Source organism: Cavia porcellus, unplaced genomic scaffold (assembly GCF_034190915.1).
Source record: "Cavia porcellus strain 051 isolate PalLab524CR breed Dunkin Hartley unplaced genomic scaffold, mCavPor4.1 scaffold_24, whole genome shotgun sequence".
In the NCBI taxonomy this organism is placed as follows: domain Eukaryota; kingdom Metazoa; phylum Chordata; class Mammalia; order Rodentia; family Caviidae; genus Cavia; species Cavia porcellus.
The window spans coordinates 20,498,810-20,517,562 of NW_026947507.1; the positions used below are offsets into that span (position 1 = coordinate 20,498,810).

Genomic DNA, 18,753 nt, shown 5'->3' on the forward strand with positions numbered 1-18,753 from the left:
CTGTCATGTTTTGTTACCCAATTTAGTTTCTAATTTCTTATTCTTTTTACAGCAGGACTCTTAATAGTATTTCCTAAAGACTCCATTGTCATGCATACCATAGACAAGCCTTACTACCTACTGTCTTAACCTTTACCCTTTCAGATGGGGGAGTAATCACCTCTAATAACTTCACTCCTCCTAACCCCACATTTATTTTTCAGAATTCTACCTCACCATGACAATGATCCTACCTCAACATGGTCCTGATATAATGACATGTCTAAATCAAAGGCACCTTCCCTTTTACCTCACCTGGCTCCTTAAATATGGTAGTGCCATGCCTCCTCATAACATCTTGTCTCTTTGTTTTTCCAGTCTAACATACGTGCATTCACCAGTGAAGTTGTCCTGGCTAAAACACCTGGCACCAGCTTCTACATGGGCATTAATTGTCATCCTGTCAACTCCCATAGACCCCAGTACAGCACCTTCTTCCAGCAGGAAGCAGTTAAAGAGAGAAATCTTCACCCCTTTTCATAATAATAATCATAAGACGGGATATGAAAGAATTTTGGCCCAGACAGGCCACTGTAGCTGGTAAAACCAAGGAGTTCCATTTCCCCCACCCCTAGGAATTTACCTCTGGTGCCAAACGAGTACCAATGGGCTACCTGTGCATCTCTAATGCCCCCTCAGGCTCCACCCCAAGCCTAAGCTACATATATGCCTCCACTCCATGTGTTCCATGGAGAGATTGCCAACTCCGGGGCGAGATGCTGCGTCCCCGGGGCTTGGGGGTGTCTCTCCCCGCATTCTCAAAATAAAGGTCATTTATATTTCATACTTCTTATCTTTTTAGCCGCCACCGGTCGCCCACACTTCTATTAGATGGAGCTCTCATTCCCTGGAAAACTAGCTTGATCTTTCAACAAGTCCTCAGGACTTGACATTTCCTCTTGAATGCTTTATATATATATATATATATATATATATATATATATATATATATAATTATAACAGTATACTATTCACATTTCTGGTAATCCCTCGACTGTCTCCATTTATTCTCTCCAGTAATATCCATAACCACAACTAATATTTAAAATACTTTGCTTGACTTGCATTTCAGTGCTTCAAATGCTTTATGTCACTTACATTTTATTTAAACTGTGTTTTTCTTTCCAAGTCCTGCTGTGTATGTACAAAGATATTCCCAACAGCTGACTTTGTCTTGCCTGAATAGTAGGAACCATCACCTCCATCAAGCTTTATGACATTCCTCTTTTGGCCTTTGTTTGGGTTCTGTTGTTATTCCATGTTTCTCAGGCTTTGTAATATTAAATTCCAATATAGTAATAGCAAAATGCCAAATTCCACACATTTCTTTTATACTTTGTTTCCCGTGAATCTGTTCATAAATTTCATTGACATTTTCAGTTCCTTGACTTCATTATATCCTAGCTATGGACACTGCTATGGGATCATCTTCCTTCCTATATAGTTTAGAGTCAAAAAGCATTTTTAAAAATTACTTTTTATTTATTTAATTATTAATATTTGTATTTATTTATTTTTTCCAGCAGGCTTAATTGCTTCTTCCTGTTTTAGACACCCTAGATCCAGGTTATTAAATAGAATTAACATAATCACATCCATACAGATGGGTTTCTCTCCATATAATCTTATATTTAGTGTCAGCTGGAATGTTAGTGTTAGTCTCAGTTCCACTTAACATTTCTTTTTATGCAATGGTCAGCTCTCTATCCTGCTCACTGTGGGAGTTCTGACGAGCTTCATTTCTTTCCTTAGGTAGATCTGGAGCCCTAATTTGTTCTTTTTCAGTATATTACTTTCTTAATGCCTAAACTACTGAGAATATTGGGCTCTGGGTCACTTCTGCACCTAAAGCTTCTTCTTCTTCTTCTTCTTCTTCTTCTTCTTCTTCTTCTTCTTCTTCTTCTTCTTCTTCTTCTTCTTCTTTTTTTTTCATTTTACTTTCTTTCTCAAAATCTTTCCTTATTGCAAGAGATTAGAAATATTTGCCTCTTTCACCAACTTTTCACTCTTCAGAACACATCTTTTCCTCTACTCTAAAAAGTAGATGCTAAGACTATCATCTCTATATTCACCAATATATACAGCATATTCATAACTTCATCTTTTAAAAAATAAACTTCCCTTGATCCCAGACACTGTTACAGACATGGCCCTATAGTCTTTCTTTCTCTGAAGAACTAGGATTGGCTTGTTCGAGCTCTTTTTCTACCTCTACTTCCTCATTCCTTCCTATTCTCCTTCAACATTCTTTGCTCACTGTACTTTAACAATATTCTTGCTAATGTTTTACCAATAAATTCCTAATTTTGAAACCAAGGGAAATTCTTTTTTCTCTGTAATACTTAGTCTAGCTGACCATTTCTTTCCCTCTTTCTTATGGAAACTTTCCTTGTGCCATCGAACTATATTCCTGACCCTATATAAACAATTCTTGTAATTTACTAGGAATGTTTAAAATGCTTATGAGTTGTACTTACTCTAGGAAGATCGGATAATGTTTTTTTTCAATGTGGCAATTAATCTGTGTCCTGAGAGATGGCATGGTAAATCAATTAAGGTCATAGCATCGGGATTATATATTTCTACTTATTCTCTACATAAATTTGGACAAATGCTTAATTTCTCTGTATCTCAGTGTTATGGATTGGAAAGTGGTGGTCAATGTAAAGCTGGCTGAATTAAATCACCGTGGTAGACTTTCCCTTGAGTGTAGGTGTTTCACCTGAGGAAAGTTGCCAGTGTAAATAAAGATGTGGAGGAGAAGAGAGACTTTAAAAGTGTTAATGCGTTGAAGCATTGTGGGTTCTCCTACATGTTGGTGTTTGAGCCATTGGTTCTCCTGGAGAAGCTCTGGTCCTTGTATCGAGCATTGCTTCCTGGCTCCAAAGGGGAAGACGTGTGCCACTTAATCTCCAGGATGAACTCATGACGCTGGCTTCCTGGCATGTCCTCGACTGTGCTTATCATCGGAGGAATTTAGGGCCTCCCTGTTGCTGAGGATGGCTGTGGTGCTTTTCAGGACAGCCCTGCTCTTTGTTTTGAGTGTGACTTTTTGGCTACAGAGTAGAACCCTCAATCTACCAGCACAGATCCTTCACCCTGCTGGCACAGACTTTCTAGCTTTCACCGCTGACCTTTGGGCCTTCCCAGCTCGGATCTGTAAAAAAGACTGGCGTGAGTCCTTCTTGTAGGCTCTGGATCTTCAGTCGGACTCGTGGGAGGCATTGTCATGAGCTCTGGGTCTTCATCTGGACTCATGTGGAATGTTGTTGTGGGATCTAGGCCTTGGCTGAATATTCTATGTCTTTGGTGTTGTGACTAGATTTCCTGCATTTTCTTGTGTTAACTCTGGGTGACCATCGTAAAATAATATTATAAATTCCATGTCCTGATTTTAATTGTTCTCCTCACAACCCCTGACTACAACACTTAGTTTCTTCATCTATAAAGCAGAAAAAACAGTGTTTTCCTTTTGTTGTGAAAATGGTATGAAGTGATGCAAAGCCCTTAGCCTACTGCTTGACAGTTGATTGTATTCAGCTTATGCTATTATTAATATTTCATATATCAGAATTATGATAAAACTCTATTAGAATAAAAATAAGAATAATTTTAATTTTTAGAAGTTTAATAGTCTTGGAATAGGTCCCTATTAAATAGGTAGTAAGTCATCTGAAATGATTCTAACACTGTTTGCATATTCGTTTCTAAAAGTCATCACTTAGCTTCATTGAACCACTATTAGAGTGTTATGCTTTGTATCAGTTACAGTTCATATTAATCAATTTCCAGAATGGTGATGCATTTCTGAATGGTGTGTTGAGCACTTTTATCGACTACTTCCTTACCCCTCGCACGAGAATGACTTTATATCCCCATTTAACTTAAATGCATTTATAACATCTCTACCAGGCCTGTGCTTTTTGCATATAGTTGAAATAGTTGTGCAAACCTTTCTTTACCATTCAACAATATGATCTATATTTACTTGTTTGTTTTGCCAAAGATATTCTTACTTGTTTTTCATATTATATCTTCTCCATTGGATAGCAGTGTTCCTCAAAGTTAGTAACCATGTTCAATTTATTTTATTGTTCCACTTGCTCATGGCATAGGTTTGTATTGCTTAGCGTGCGCTCTGCATAAAAAAAAAAAAAAAAAAAGAAAAGAAAAGAAAAGAAAAAAAGAAAAAAAATGCTTAAGATACTTTTGGGGCTGACATACTGAAATAACTTCTCCAGTATGAATTCTGAAAATGTAGGTCAAAACCCAATACATTTTTTTAGCTTGAAAGGACTTTAAAGATCACTTTTTCCAGGTCCTTCATTTTACAAGTGAGGAAACCCAGTCTTTTTGTATCAGTGGTCCAGCCAGAATCACAATTCCATTCTCTCAACTGGGAGATTCAGTCTTTAGTTCACCTCTTCTTAGAATGACAGTTTATTTTCTAGTTTTCCAGATGACCTCTCCATGTTATGTGGCGTGTGTGTGTGTGATTATGTGTATATGTGGTTTTTAGGACTGTATAACCATTTCAGGTTACAAAAACATTTAATAGAAAAAAAGATAAAGTATTAAGCTGATATTTTTCTTTTCTTGTCTTTCTTAACACTTTTATTAGGAAAAAAGTGGTTGTACTGAACGTTTAAGACAGAATTTTAGAACTGACAAAACCATCCTGATAGAATCTTTTCTTCTGAAATAATCTTTTCCCAGACCTCCTTGTAGTTAAGGGTCATTCTTGGATAACAGGCCATTCTTGGGGTACTGAACGTGTGTGGAAAGTGCACATGAGGTGTTTAGGAGAGAGGTGTTCTAACCAGGGTCAGCCAAAAGCGAAAGGGCACTGGGCAGGGCTGCAGGGAGGCCGGGAGGGATGGGGGCGGTTTCGGCCCCCGGGGCAGGTGGAAGGAGGGAGGGCTGCGCCCGCAGAGTTCCCGGCGCCCAGCGAGCCAGCAGGCTCCTTGGGGAGGGGCGAGGCCCGTGCTGGCCAAAGCGCTGGGAGCCCGCGAGCAGCTCGGAGAGCTCGGCCCAGCGCAGCCCGCTCACTCGCTGCCCTCCGGGGGCCTCGGGAGAAGCAGGACCTCGGCCATGGGTGAGTGCGGGGCGGACAGAGCCGGGGCTCAGCTGGGGGCTCAGCTGGGGCTCAGCTGGGGGCTCAGCTGGGGATGGCGTGAGGGGAAGGTGCATGTTTGCTCTGCTCACCGAGCATCTCCCCAGCCTGCCCGCGGTCGGTCTGCGGACTTCTCCTGCATGGGCACCAGGGTGAGGTGACCCTGGAGGCCAGGGAAGGCGCTAGGGGACTCTCGGGGGCCAGGAGGGGCTCGGCTGTGCCTGGCGCGGCCAGAGCCGGGGTCTGGTGCCCGCGTGCTCCGCGGTGGTGGAGGATTAAGGAAGGACCAGGAGCAGCCAGCGTTATCCTCGCGGGTTCCCACGTCCTAATGGGGGGTCTGGGGAGCAAGCTGAGACGAGGCTGGAGGAGTGGAAACTTCTTAAAACTTCCAGTCGCACAGATTTGAGCGGAGGAAGTCACAGGGCGAGGCGAGATTGGGGACGTTTGCTCGTCCCCCTGGAAACCGAGTGTCCATTTGCACACCAGGTTGGAAGCTGAGGCTGCGGGCTGGTTCTCCCTAAGTTAAAAGAGGGGTTACTGAGGGTATCCAAACTGGCTCTGAACTGGCTGGTGCAGCTCGGCGCCCCAGGCGTGCTCAGGTCCCTGGTCCGTGTGCCTGAACCGCCCCCGGGAATGTTGGTGTGGTGGAGCGGAGAGGTGGGGAACCCGGTGTCCTCTGATCCAAGCTCAGCCCGCGGAGGAGGAAGTGGGGTCCAGTGAGAAAAGTTTGGAGGACGGCTAGAAGGCAGCAGCTGGAGAGAAGAAACTACCCACTCCCCCGGGATTTGGTTTGCACAGCGCAGGCTTGAAGTCTCCCTGTGATCCTGCAGTTCCCTGGTTACTGATTAGCGGCCCCCAGCAGTCGGGGTTCACCATTGAAACCCTGGGACACGCACGCCTTCCGGTCCAAGTCTATCACGCGCCCTTCCCCCGCCTCCCCCTTGTCCTTTGTTGAGCGGGATTTCTTCCAGAATAAGGGAGGCCTGTGGGACTGACTTGCTTCTGTTGAAATTCCTAAATTCCCACAGGCTCAAGGGTTAGGGGGTGCTTTGACTACTAAACGGTGGACTTTATAGATATTGGCCAACTTGGAAGAAAGGAAAAAAGGGAAGACCAGGACATTTTTGCCTATGAATGTTAGCTGTGATCAAGACATTTATAGGCTCTTCTTGCTTGACTCTGGAAAAGTTTTAGAAAGACCCATTTTTAGGGCCTTTGAATAAAACAGGCTTTGAGAAAAAATCTTTATTTAGTGGTACTTGCATATATAAACTCTTGTTAGAATAATACATCCAGTGAAAAAAAGGGCTCGGAAGTGGAAAGATAAAAGAATTGACGATGTAATCTATTTAGTGACTACTAATAAAAACATTATGATAACAAAATGTCTAAAAAGAATGATGTAACTTACTCTTACAAACTTAAGCTTGAATGGACTGGCAAGCAATAGGTAAGTTATTCATGTTTTGAAAGCTATTTGTCTAAATTGCGTCTCTGCTCTGTAATGAGAACAGTTGGACTTTACTTCAGAGCCTATGGATAAATTACCAATTGCAAGTGATATGTGCCATGGGAGAGGGGGCTGAAGTTAACAGTTTAATTATGGTACTCGGAGTTTGTTCTATGACTCTTGAAAACTCTATAATCTGACAGTTAAAACTCCTCCATTGAATCATCTTCTGGACTGGATTACATTTTTCCTATGGTATTCAGAGTCACCAAATTCACATGTAGGTGTCAGTGTAGAAAGTAAAGAACAGAGCAGATATGTATATAATGACAGAAGGTCAGAGCAGCACGCTAGGATTCAGGTCAGAAACCCAGAAAAGCAGGCCAGAAAAATGTAAGGAAAAACCACAGGACAGATGGGGAGGGGAGCAAATGAAAAAAAGAAGGAAGAAAATGTGTTCAAAATGGAAAGAAAGCACTTGATCATTGAAGTTGTATTTTCCTTTCTTTTATTTGTGAAAAAAAAAAAACATATCACATCTCCTTAATTTAGTGGTAACAGAATTGGTAAGGGGTTCAGAAATGGAGTCTGAATTGCTAAGATAATGTAGGAGAAACAGTATAGAGAATGCTGGACTGTGCCAACAACTGGATTCCCCTTTTTCGTAGTATCATGAAGACTGATGCTTATAGTTCATATTTGTCTTAGGAGAAATTCCTTCTCTTAGCATTGTGGAAGAATGAGAGCAATTGGTTAATCAAATATTCTGAATAATTCATAGTCATATCTATAATGCACAAGGCTAATTCAAAAAAGTTACTTGCAGTGTAGGCAAATTGAGATTTTGGCTCTCTTTAGTGATGCACTCAATCTGTGTAGGTATGCAGGAGAATTCTATTTTTCTTTTTTCGTCTCCAAAATTCACCTCTCTAGAAAGGATAAAACAAACTATTTTGTATAAAAAATGCAGAGCTATTTGCTGAGAGGTTCTACATTTTAGCTGCAAGGTTAACTTTAACTACCAAGCTAATTGTGGAATTTCAGGCTCCAGTGGAGAGGTAGGTTAGGAATATTTTAAATTTCTTCACTAACCATATTACTTATTGTTCTACTTGAGCATATTCTGACAACATTAATCTTTGTTTTGTTTATAAAGTGATGTTGAATATCATGTAGTTTGACATTATTATAGAAAATTTCATGGAAAACAATTGGTACTAAACGTAATTTGGAAGGACGTAAAGGACTTGGGAAAGAAAGAGGTATTCTTACAATAAAGGGCTCTTAAAGCATGAAGCAGATTAAATTCTGGGGAGCATTAAGGCATGGAGTTGGGTTAACCGTATGAAATTTGAGTTTGGAGAGGTTTCTAAAGCTACCGGAAGAATATAGAAGTTATAAAATAGGAAATAGGTTGTCATAGAGGATTTTATGATGACATTGCCATTTAAGAAAGACAAATTAAGCATATTGTTTAAGATAAAGAATGAGCTGGAGCAGATAGATCTAGCTATCAAGTCAACCCTGGAATGATAAGACACATGTTGCGGTCAGTGAAATTGGAAAGTATCAGATGGATGAAATATATGTCATATGCAAAAATTTTTAAATTAGGCAACTGAGCAATATGAAAGCATATGAAGAAAATATGTTCTCTGAAGATCTGAAAGCTTGAAGAGGAAATACTGAGGTTTTTTTTAAATAGAAGACTGAAGAGGTCAAATAAATGGTTTATTTTCTGGGTGTTTGGGAAGGATGGTTAATTGCAGTTTTGAAAATTAATTAAGAGGTAATGGCTAGTTGCCTAAACAATGTTTAGTAGGTAAGAAATACAGAATAAGAATTTAATTGGGGCGCATGAATAAGAAGGGAAAGATTGGAGTATTACCAACCTTAAGTAAGAAGTAAGTCCACATTAGTGAATTACTTATTTGGAAGAGAGTATAAGAAATACTGATTGAGGGAAACAGAGAGAAAGGATAAATCCTGCTTAGCAGAACATGACCACCAACCACACAATGAAAACTACATGCCTTAAAATAAAACAGTGAAATGTGACATCTTTAAACATTTAGTATTAGATCCAAGAGTCCACACCTTTTGACAAAAAAAAAAGTCATGAGAATATCCTACCATTTAACTCTAGTAAAAATAAAGTTGGTTAAGGATCTATAATAGGATGAACACTTGTGTTATGTGTGGCATCTTAGATGACTTCAATCATGTCTTCAGATTGCTGAACACTTGCGGTAGCGAGAAACTTCCAGGGAGAACTGTTCAGTGGATAGCGCACAAAATCATGAGAGAATAATGAACTGTATTAATTCATTTGTTCAGGAATAGTTGTTATGCAGCCGTCTTTCTCTGGTGCAGAATATTATGGGATTGTATAGTCCTCTGAAGACTTGCTTGAACTAGTCATCTAAGATAACAGACATGTAGCTGCCAGTTGGCTGGGAGTTTGTCAGGCATTATCTTTGATTTTTTTCAAAGAATGATGACCACATTTCTGAAGCAGAAACTATAAGAATTTTTATGACCTAACATTAGTGAAGTGTCAGAACATCTCATTATAAGAACCTAACATCAATGAAATGTCCTGAGATCACTTCTGCTGTGTTGTTTGGCCACAGAAGTCATTAGAAGCAGGTAGGGAGATTAGGCCTGTGTTCTTAACATCAGGAGCAGCATGCTTCCATCAGGAAAGAAGGAACTGAAGGTAATCAAATAATTGATCTTATTTCTAAAAGATGTCTTATAAGTAAGTGTACATCACACTACATTTACAACTGAAAATTCAGTGTAAGTTCTCTGAAGCACATATATACAAGTAAATCTTTACTTAAAAATTTGTAGAAATCTAGTCAGTCACACTGACATTTCAAAACAAAACATTTCAGTGTGGAAATTCATGCTTCTGTGGCAGTGTTTTTGTAAAATATTGGAATAAATGCTACTCAAAATTATTTCAAATAAAATCAACTAATCCTCCTTATTTTCATTTGAATCTCTCTACCTAGACTATTGTAAATTATTATTCATTTCATTCAGATTTGAGTTTGTGGGGCTGGGGATTTAGCTCAGTCTCATAAGTGCTGACCTGGTAAGCTTGAGGTCATGAGTTCTATCCCTCGGGGGGAAGAATTGAGTTTTTGCCATAAAATAAACTAAGTATTTTGTAATGTTCTATTTGGAGCTTGCTTTATTTTTCAAGACTGTGGTAATTTTATAGAAGATACAATTTGAATTGATACGGTGTCATTATAGGTTTAACTATACTTATATGTTAGGATGCATTTAATTTTTTATATAAAATTCAATTTAATAAAATTCTTCATGTAGATCTTATTTTATTATTTTTTTTTTGTCTTTTTTTTTTTTTTTTCGTTTTTATCAGTACCAGGGATCGAACTCATGACTGCCTGCTTGCAAGGCAGGCATTTATGCCGCTGAGCTATATCCCCAGCCCCATTTTATTATTTTTAATTTACAAAGGTTGGAGCAATCATTGTGTCTACAAAAAATGTAGCTTTTAGACATTTGAGAGATGAAATAAAAGTAGGGAAATGAGATGGGTTCAATTTTAAAGACAATTAATTTCAACCTAGAAACTTAGAGACTTTAAAAAAATTAGATTCTTGCTGTGTTTCAGTGATTTGGGGTCATTCTATTTTTAACAATTTGAAGAGGCAGTAAGAAAAGATGGTGGGAAGCCATCTCCCTAATTCTAATACAAATGTAGTGTGATATACAGTTGCTTATAAGACATCTCTTAAAAATGAGATCAATTATTTGATTATAACTATAACAAAACTCCCAAACCTGAATTTAATGAAAATTTTAGTTATATGAACAATGTAACCAGAATAATGCATGAGGTGTCCAAAAGGCAAGGAAGTATTTGGTTAAGACAATCTCTTCTTCAGTTTGTTGAAATTTTCACACAGCACTCCTTCCATGGGATGTATATCTAAACTATATAATAGCCAAATAAATATCTTTTGCTATTTCTAGGAATTTTATTTCCTAGAACCTTTAATTTCACTGTCCAATTAGAATAATATGTTAAATGCTGATTCTTTGGTCCTGAGTTTTACAATTGAGATTCAAAAAGTTGGGTCTTAAGAGCTGGATCCGCAATTTGCACATGTAGTCCAGGAAATGTTGAGGCAGAGGCGGTAAGTTGGGGTGTGCCCTGGGAGATGAAATTCCCTAATGGTTCTCTCCCTGATGAGGCTAAGTGAGGTACCCATTGCAACAGTTATTGTTTTACTTGCGTCTTCAATACATATTTTAAATTCTGGTTATAACTTGAAAAGACATTATCAAGAGCCACATTTTGAGATTAAAATCTATACTTCTACATAGCTACCTCCACCTAGCTGTCCCCTTCTTTCCTCTACTTTAGTATGTTCAAAACTGAAATCATTCTTCTCTGATCTAATTAGCGTTCCCTATTCCTACTGGCTCTTCCTGTCCTTTTCCAACGTATTATAGTGGGATACTTGAGGAAAAAAATGAGATGCTGAGAAAGATATTTAATGTAATTAATGCCCACCAATTACGTTTTTTCACATTGTTAGAAGAGTATGCTCAAGCCTTGAAGGCAGAACACCAATACCTGGAGTTTAGTAGGTACGGTATCCAGTAAACTTCTTTCTTTTCCATGTATTCTCAGTGCCTTGTCTATAATCAATTATGGAAGTGTTATAATACAGTTGCATTATAGTTACTTGTGAGTATGTATTGTTTTCCTCTATTATTTGGGGTCAGGTCCTGATAGTCAAGGCTGCAACTTCCAGATAGCAAAGAAACCAGCAAACACCCATATCATTAAGCTACTTGTCTAATACTGTCATCTCTGCTAATGTAGAAAGTTAACAGAAAACAAATTTAAGTCTTTGGAGGGGATATAATCTATTTAGCTTTAATAGCAGGATACAGTAAATAAGGCTTTAGAATAATTGTGTCTGTTCAAAGTAGGATTAGAAATATGATTGTGAGATAGATTCAACACTAAACCAAAGCCCTTTATGAAATCAGAAGCAATAAGGCAAGGAATTAGAAGACTTTACTGAAAAATAGATCAGCTAGAGTTAGTGAATTTTTGGGAAAATCAGAGAATAGTTTTGAAACTAGTAATCTGCTGTATTCATTGCAATAGAAAGAAAAACAATTATTTTGCTTTAAGGAATTTTTTATTAATTTAATTGTATTGAAATTAAATCAGTTTGATAAGGAGTGAAAATACAAGTTTGCTTTCATAGAACAGATTTTAGGATCAGGGAAAAAAAGAACAAGGAGGGAAACACAGAAGGAAGGAGGGAGAAAGGGAGAGAATATGAGTGTATCTGAGGTCCAAAGAACACTTCTTAGGTAGAAATTCCTTCATGTGTGCATTAAAAATCAAGGAATGATCTAGGGGAGATACACAAACTAAAATTATCATAGAGTAAATGGCTCCTGAGAAATTTACTACAAAGTATCTTGTAATGTAAATTTATTTTATTTAAATACAATTTTAAAAAGAAAGCTATAAAAATGTCTGATGGAATTTAAGAATTTTAAAAATGTACTAATATACATCCTTATTGCTTTAAATTGTATTATCATTGACCAGTAAAGATATATAATGTCTATTTTTAAACTGCATTGTGCTTATTATTCTTATATTCTACTTGTAGAGAATATATATGTCTGATAAAGCAAGAATATGCAGATAAATATAAACTTAAGTGAGTGAACTGCAGTGAAACATTATGGCTAAGTAGTCAACCATAAGTCAAGAGATAATCATTCATATTTCAATAACAGAACTGTTGATCTGTGTTACAGTTTCCCACAGTTTTAAATGAAGGACTTGTGTTAAGTGGTCTGTAAGACTTCAGTCACCTTTGCACGCCTGTAAATGAATACATGACTAAATAAGAAGACAAATCACATAATGCATGTGCATCAGATAATGATGAAGATGTTCTTATAACCATGTGTCTCATAAAAACACAGACTTCGTCTTGTTAGTGATTTCTCTGTGGTTTCAGTGTTGCCTTTCGACATAGAAGGCTTGTAAAGTTTCATCCACAAGATTTTGCATTTTTACTGTTTTGTACCCTAAAATTTTTAATTTTTTTTTATTTTAAAGAGGGTAAACACAACAAAATAGAACATAAGAAAGCAACGTAAGAGTCATAAATATCAAAGCAAGACAACCATAGATTTTCACTATCTACCATATTGTCTCTTGTCTTCTTCCAAATAGCTGTCCATGTCTTCACATACAGTGAATTCATACAAAACAACATAGTATAAAACTGATCTGAACAGGATGATGAAGGCGTTTTAGGTCTTCAAGACCAGACAGTAGAGAAGTCAACAATGGCTGTCATAGTCTCTCTCATTCTCTTCAAAATAGTTATACATACCTTCAAATATGTTGAAATTAAACAAAACCAAAACAGACTAAAATCATTCTGAACAAAGAATAATATTATTGCTGGATTTCACATCATAATGCTATGGAATCAGCACTGGGTACTGTAGTATCTTTTTTTTTTAATTGTTGTTCATTTCATCATGCATTATATATTCTGTTTTCATAAACTGTTTATAAGTTCTACGCATGCATGAGTCTCTAATTGTATATCTATCCTTTCTGTATTAGAGGGAAAAGCAAAGCAAAGCAAGACAAAACAAAACAAGTTCCTAGAAAAACATGAAATGAAAAAGTCATATAAAACCACAATACAAGGTGATTTACAATGGTTACTATGATGTCTTTTGTTATCTTAGGCATAGTATAATTGAATATAGTAGTACATAACAGTATTAATAAAGTTATATAATATTACATAACAGTACATATAACATTATGTAACTATTAATAAAAACAAAACATTGGAGACATTATAAGATTTCAAAAGCAGGTAATAATAAAACCACAGTGGGTATCCTAGTGAATCTTGTTATCATTAGTGTAGTTGCCTATGCTCCCAGTCTTGATACTATCAATCATAATAGATTTGAATGAAATCAGTCAATGCAAAACAGCAATCTAATAAACCAGATTCAAATAAGATCAGTCATAACAAGACAGTGTAAATTATACAGGGCTTCAGATTAAGTTAATAGGAAATTAAGGATGATTACATACTATATCCTGCTGTTTTTGGGATAGCTGTCTGTGTCCTCAAATCTAGTACAAGTAGACATACTGGAACAGAATATAATCCATCTAAACAGAGCAGTGAGAGTAATGTGGGTTTTAAATCCTGATACACTATTAACAATATCCTCTGCCTTCCTTTTTTAGACAATTTCTCCCCTTTGACTCCCACAGGGTGCACTGCACATTTTGGGTCCCACCAACTCCCTCATTTTTAGGTTGGAGGCAACCTACTATTTACCTAATTGTTTTTGAAACTTCTCACTCCTGGACTTGATCTCAATTTGTGTTCCTTTACCTACAAAAGCCTCAAGGTTTTCCTTTGTTATAGCTGAATAGTTTTCTACTGCACAAAAGTATCATGTCTTTCCTATCTGCAGGTGCTGGTTGAGTTGCCCCTATTTCTCTCTGGTTCCCTGTCATGTGGAGCATTGTTTTCTCATATTTGATTTTCAGTCCATGAACCCTCTTTCAGGTAACTACATTTTGTATACAGAGCATCTTGATGGACCCTACATCCTGATCTACTCTGCCTGTGTTTCTTTTTGTTAGTGTATCAAGGTCATCCATGTAGCAATTATGGCCAACCTTCTCTGCCTCATCTCTGCCATGCTGTTTTTCTGCTATTGGTTGTCTACTTTTCTCTTACATTCCACTGTCTGCTCTGTTCAGTGAGCCCTCTCTGCTGTTGTTCCTGAAACCATGGTCTTTTTTCTCTCTCTAGAATGTCCTTCAGTATTTTTTGTAGAGTTGGATTGGTGATCATGAACTCCTTCAGGTCCTCTTTGTCATGGAAGCATCTTTTTTTCTCCATTAATTTTGAGGCAGTTTTTCAGGGTACATCAATCTGGGTTGGAGGTTATTTTCTTTTAGGACTTGGGATACTTCATTCCAAGCTTTTCTTGATTTGATGGTTTGTGTTGAGGAGTCTGCTGTGATTTTTATGGGTTTTCCTTTACAGGTGATCTATTTCTTTTCTCTGACAGCTTTTAATCTGTTCTTGTTATGAATTTCTTGATTATTATATGTCTGGGTATAGCTCTGTTTTGGTTGTAGGTGGCTGGAGTTCTGTATGCCTCATACATCTGAATATTATTTCCTTTTCCTATGTTTAGGAAGTTTTCCTTAATTATTTCTGTGAATAGCCTTTGTATTTCCTTTGTGTTTACCCCTGCTTCTTCACTCATATTTTTTATTCTTAAATTATAGATCCTCTTGTCATCCTCTAGCCTTTGTATTGTTTCTTGCTATTTTCATGTTATTTTTAAGAGATCTTTCCTTCCATGATCTGACATTGCAGACCTATTTTCAAGTTTTGTTAATCTATCTCTGGTTTCTGTCCGGCAATTTTTCCGGCTTTTGATAGAGTTTTTAGTTTCCTTGTCATCTCTTTGAATCTGTTTCATGTATTCTAGGTTTTCTTTATATTATTTATTGAACTTTTCTCACTTTTTTTTTTTGTTTTCCTCCATTCTTCCATCTGTGTCTTCTTGAGAGGTGCATAGCATTTCTTTTCTTAATCTTCTTATAGCTTGCTTTACTTGAATTAATATTTCAGTTTTGAACTCGTCTATGATGTCACAAAGATATCTCTTTATGTCTACTGATGCGGTGTTTGAGATTGCATGTTTTCTGCCATCCATCTCTTCTGTATTTGCCTCTCCTCAACCAATATTCACAGGGTTGGGGCTGGGGCTTTTTCTTATTTCTTACTCTTGTCATGGTTTTGGTTTCTTCCATACAGGTGTATAGTGGAGGTCCTAGCCCCTTTCTTTGTTAGTGTGCTGAAGTGTGCTCCCTAGGGATTTCTGCCCTCTCCAGTTTTCTGTTGGTCATTGAGGTGCAAGCAGGGGCGGCATATGCAGGCCCCTCCCTTCTGAGCCAGTTAACCAATAGCGGTCTTCATCATGCCAGTGTGTGCTGTGTGTATGGAATCAGTTCAGGCCAACCTATTGGGTCCCAGCCAGGGGTATGACCCATGCCAAGCGTATCCCACCAATCTGCTCAGGGAAGGGAGCAACCAACTGAAGTCACTGCCATTCCTTGTTCATGCCCCTCCTGCCCAATTCCAACATGTCATCCAGTTGGTTGCCCCTTTCCCATGTGAGGGTCTTATTCTGAGCACTCACTGCATTTGTCTATGCTGGTTCCCTTCTCTGTTCGGCTTGCTGATCCCTGACTTCAGCTGGACCGTGGCTTTGGCAGTGAGCTCAGGAGACCTTGAGTTTGGGCGGCTCCAGCGGGGGCACTGTGGTCTCCAATCTGAGCTGCTTCATTGGTAGGCCTGTGACCACATGTTTGACCACTCTTTTCCCTTTAGTTTCTTCCTGGGGCAAGAGGATCCATCTTCCTCTGTCTGGTCCTCTCCAGGATGTTTTATTCTGGCATCTGAGTTGTTTCTTTCAGAGGCTCTGTATTTTGCTGCTTACTGATCCGCCATATTTAGCTTTCCCTCAATATTATTTTTTAAGGCTTATCTTTATAGAGTAAGGATATAAAGTACTAAAATAAAACAAAATACAAATGATATTTCTGAGAATTATTAAATGTATTAATTATTAATTTATGTACAAGCCACTCATCTTAATTCATTGGTTGTTCTGTATAAATAATGAATGATTTCTATTTGTTATTAATGATTTCTATGTTATTAATGATCGATACATTTTAACAAGGAAGTTTATATTTCTTAATTGGTAGCACCCTAAAATTTTAAAGTATTTCTCTTTGTGTTTGTGTTTGTGTGGTGGTGGGGAGGTCTTTATTTGTTGTTCTGTTTAATTTGTTTTACATGATAGTGTATAAGATAGTGTTCTCTGAGGTTGTTATAATATAAAAGGAATTATTTTATTAGTCCTAGATGTGGTATTTTAATGACATGTTTCCTACTGGTAAAAATGACCACCATAAACTAATCTCTAAATACCAAACAAATACATTGATTTTGTTTTTAAGTATCAAGGCAGAGAGGAAACAATATCTGTTAAAACATTACTCTATTGCTGATTTAATTCCTTTTGTGTATAATATTCTATGCTTGCCATTACTTTTATTAAAGAAAAAAACATACATACTCAAAAAAAGTCCTCAACTGTAGTTGTACTTTCAAAAATTTCTGAAGGCACTATATTTAATATATTTTTCTACTAAATTAGGCCAAGTATCTACTTCAGTCCCGATTTGAAGTACATAAAATGAACACTGAATTGGCAGGCAGTTTTTGTGATTTTTCTGTGTTTCTACTAAATAGCATAAAACGTATAAAAATTTACCTACTAGATATATGAGGTCTATCACCAGGTTACTCATTATTGTCACTACGCTACAATTCTTTCTCTTCTAAGGGAAAGTTTAAAAAGAAGAACATTATTTTATTTGTTAATTATATATTGGAAAGAAAACTCAAGAGAATGTTTCTAGAGAGGAAAATACCATAGTAGCAGTTAATATAAGTGCATAATTTGGAAGCAATTGGTTCTTTAGGTATACAAATGGCATAAAAATCAATAGAAAAATTAACATTTCATTTACCTGATAGCAATCACTTTAGTAAACATCACTTTACTTAACTTGGTAAATGTTCTCTAGCTTAAATAAGTTGAGAGGTAAAATGAGTCTTAACTAAAAATATAAAACATAAAACTAATTTAAAATACCAGTTATAATTTACACATCTCATTGTCGCATCTTAAAATCAGTTTTGTTGCAGAAGTTTTGTTTGTAGCGGCACCAACAATTCCACAGTATAAGAGTACTCATCCTAGAAAAAGCAGTCTTTTGAATTTAAGTTAGTGTTGATTTGATTGAATGTGTATTTCTAAGGAAAACCACATGCCACTTGCTTTCCACATGTGACACAGTGGAGGAAGTAAAATTTCTGATTCCAGAGTACTTACATTTTTATTGATGATATAAAACTTGCATGTAGAAAACTATACTAGAATTCTGTAAAATTAAATACTAGATTAAGATATCTATTCTAAAGGCAATCTTTGTGAAAATCACTGGACTGGAATGAGAGAGTTCAACAGTGGCTACTGTCTTGAAGAGAAGGTTTCCCAGGGAGTATGTTGATGAGAAGCTGTATCGCTTTGTCAGAAAGTAGAGATGGTGGTCGTGTAGGAACAACTCAAGATGAACAGGAAAAAAGCTGTGGAGGTGGGGTGAGTATGCAGGGGCACTGATCTAAGTCTGCTTCCCCTCCAGCTATCTTATTCAAAAACTACCAGTGATGTTTTCATCCTCTGGAAGCGGCTGTGGGGACATACACTCTAATTAAAATTGTAGAAGCAATGTAAATAGAGCTCCAGTGGTGAGTGAAATAGGAATTCTGCTAACCATGGAATTTTGTTCTTACTCCCTCACCTAGTTCCCCGGGCTCCAAACTCCCTTGTTGTCTTCACAGGGTCTTTACATGCCTGTGGCATTTGTTTTCTATCTAAACCAACCTATAATCAAGACTGCAGGGCTAGAGATCCAGGTATTGATACACAAATATTCTCCACTCTCTTTTGACCCTTGGTCGCAAAGAATCTGTATTGTTGTGTATTTTAGAGGAAGGCTACATATGAGGATTAAGAAAGTCATCATATTATAAGATTCTGTGATCACACCATTTCTGACAAGGATAACCATCTGAACAGAATAGGTTACTGATGCAGTAGAAAAGGAGCAAATCTTAATAGTATAATAAAAAAACAAACAAACAAACATTCTTTTGTTAGAATGAAGCCCAGAAGAGGTTGGTGTTCTGATGATAGAGATCAAGGTCTCCATGAAAACGACAAATAATATTCATGATTCTGGTGGTTGCCAATTAATTATACTCTGTAAATTGCTTCTCATTTTATTATAAGAGCACTTCTGTGATCTCAGTCATTTAGAATTGCTGTATCAATTTTCTTGTCCAGAGTGACATTACATTGCTTTCTGCTATGTCATGTGGTACTCACCGGGTGCTGTGCTGCATGATGATCAGTACAGATGGCA

The 18,753-nt window shown here is 37.3% G+C and overlaps 1 protein-coding gene across 2 annotated transcripts in view; it reads left to right on the top strand.

Annotated features, from left to right (window-relative positions):
* The first annotated feature begins 4,886 nt into the window (after positions 1–4,886).
* Positions 4,887–18,753, top strand: part of Gpm6a (glycoprotein M6A) — a 293,169-nt gene continuing 279,302 nt past the window's right edge. The window contains exon 1 of one of the 2 annotated variants that reach the window (XM_013151670.3): positions 4,887–5,134. In XM_013151670.3, coding sequence (XP_013007124.1) covers positions 5,131–5,134 — 4 coding nt within the window. In that variant the 5' untranslated portion in view covers positions 4,887–5,130. Of the gene's footprint in view, positions 5,135–6,568; positions 6,603–18,753 lie in introns of those variants that run through there. The other variant, XM_063234736.1, reaches the window with a different exon arrangement.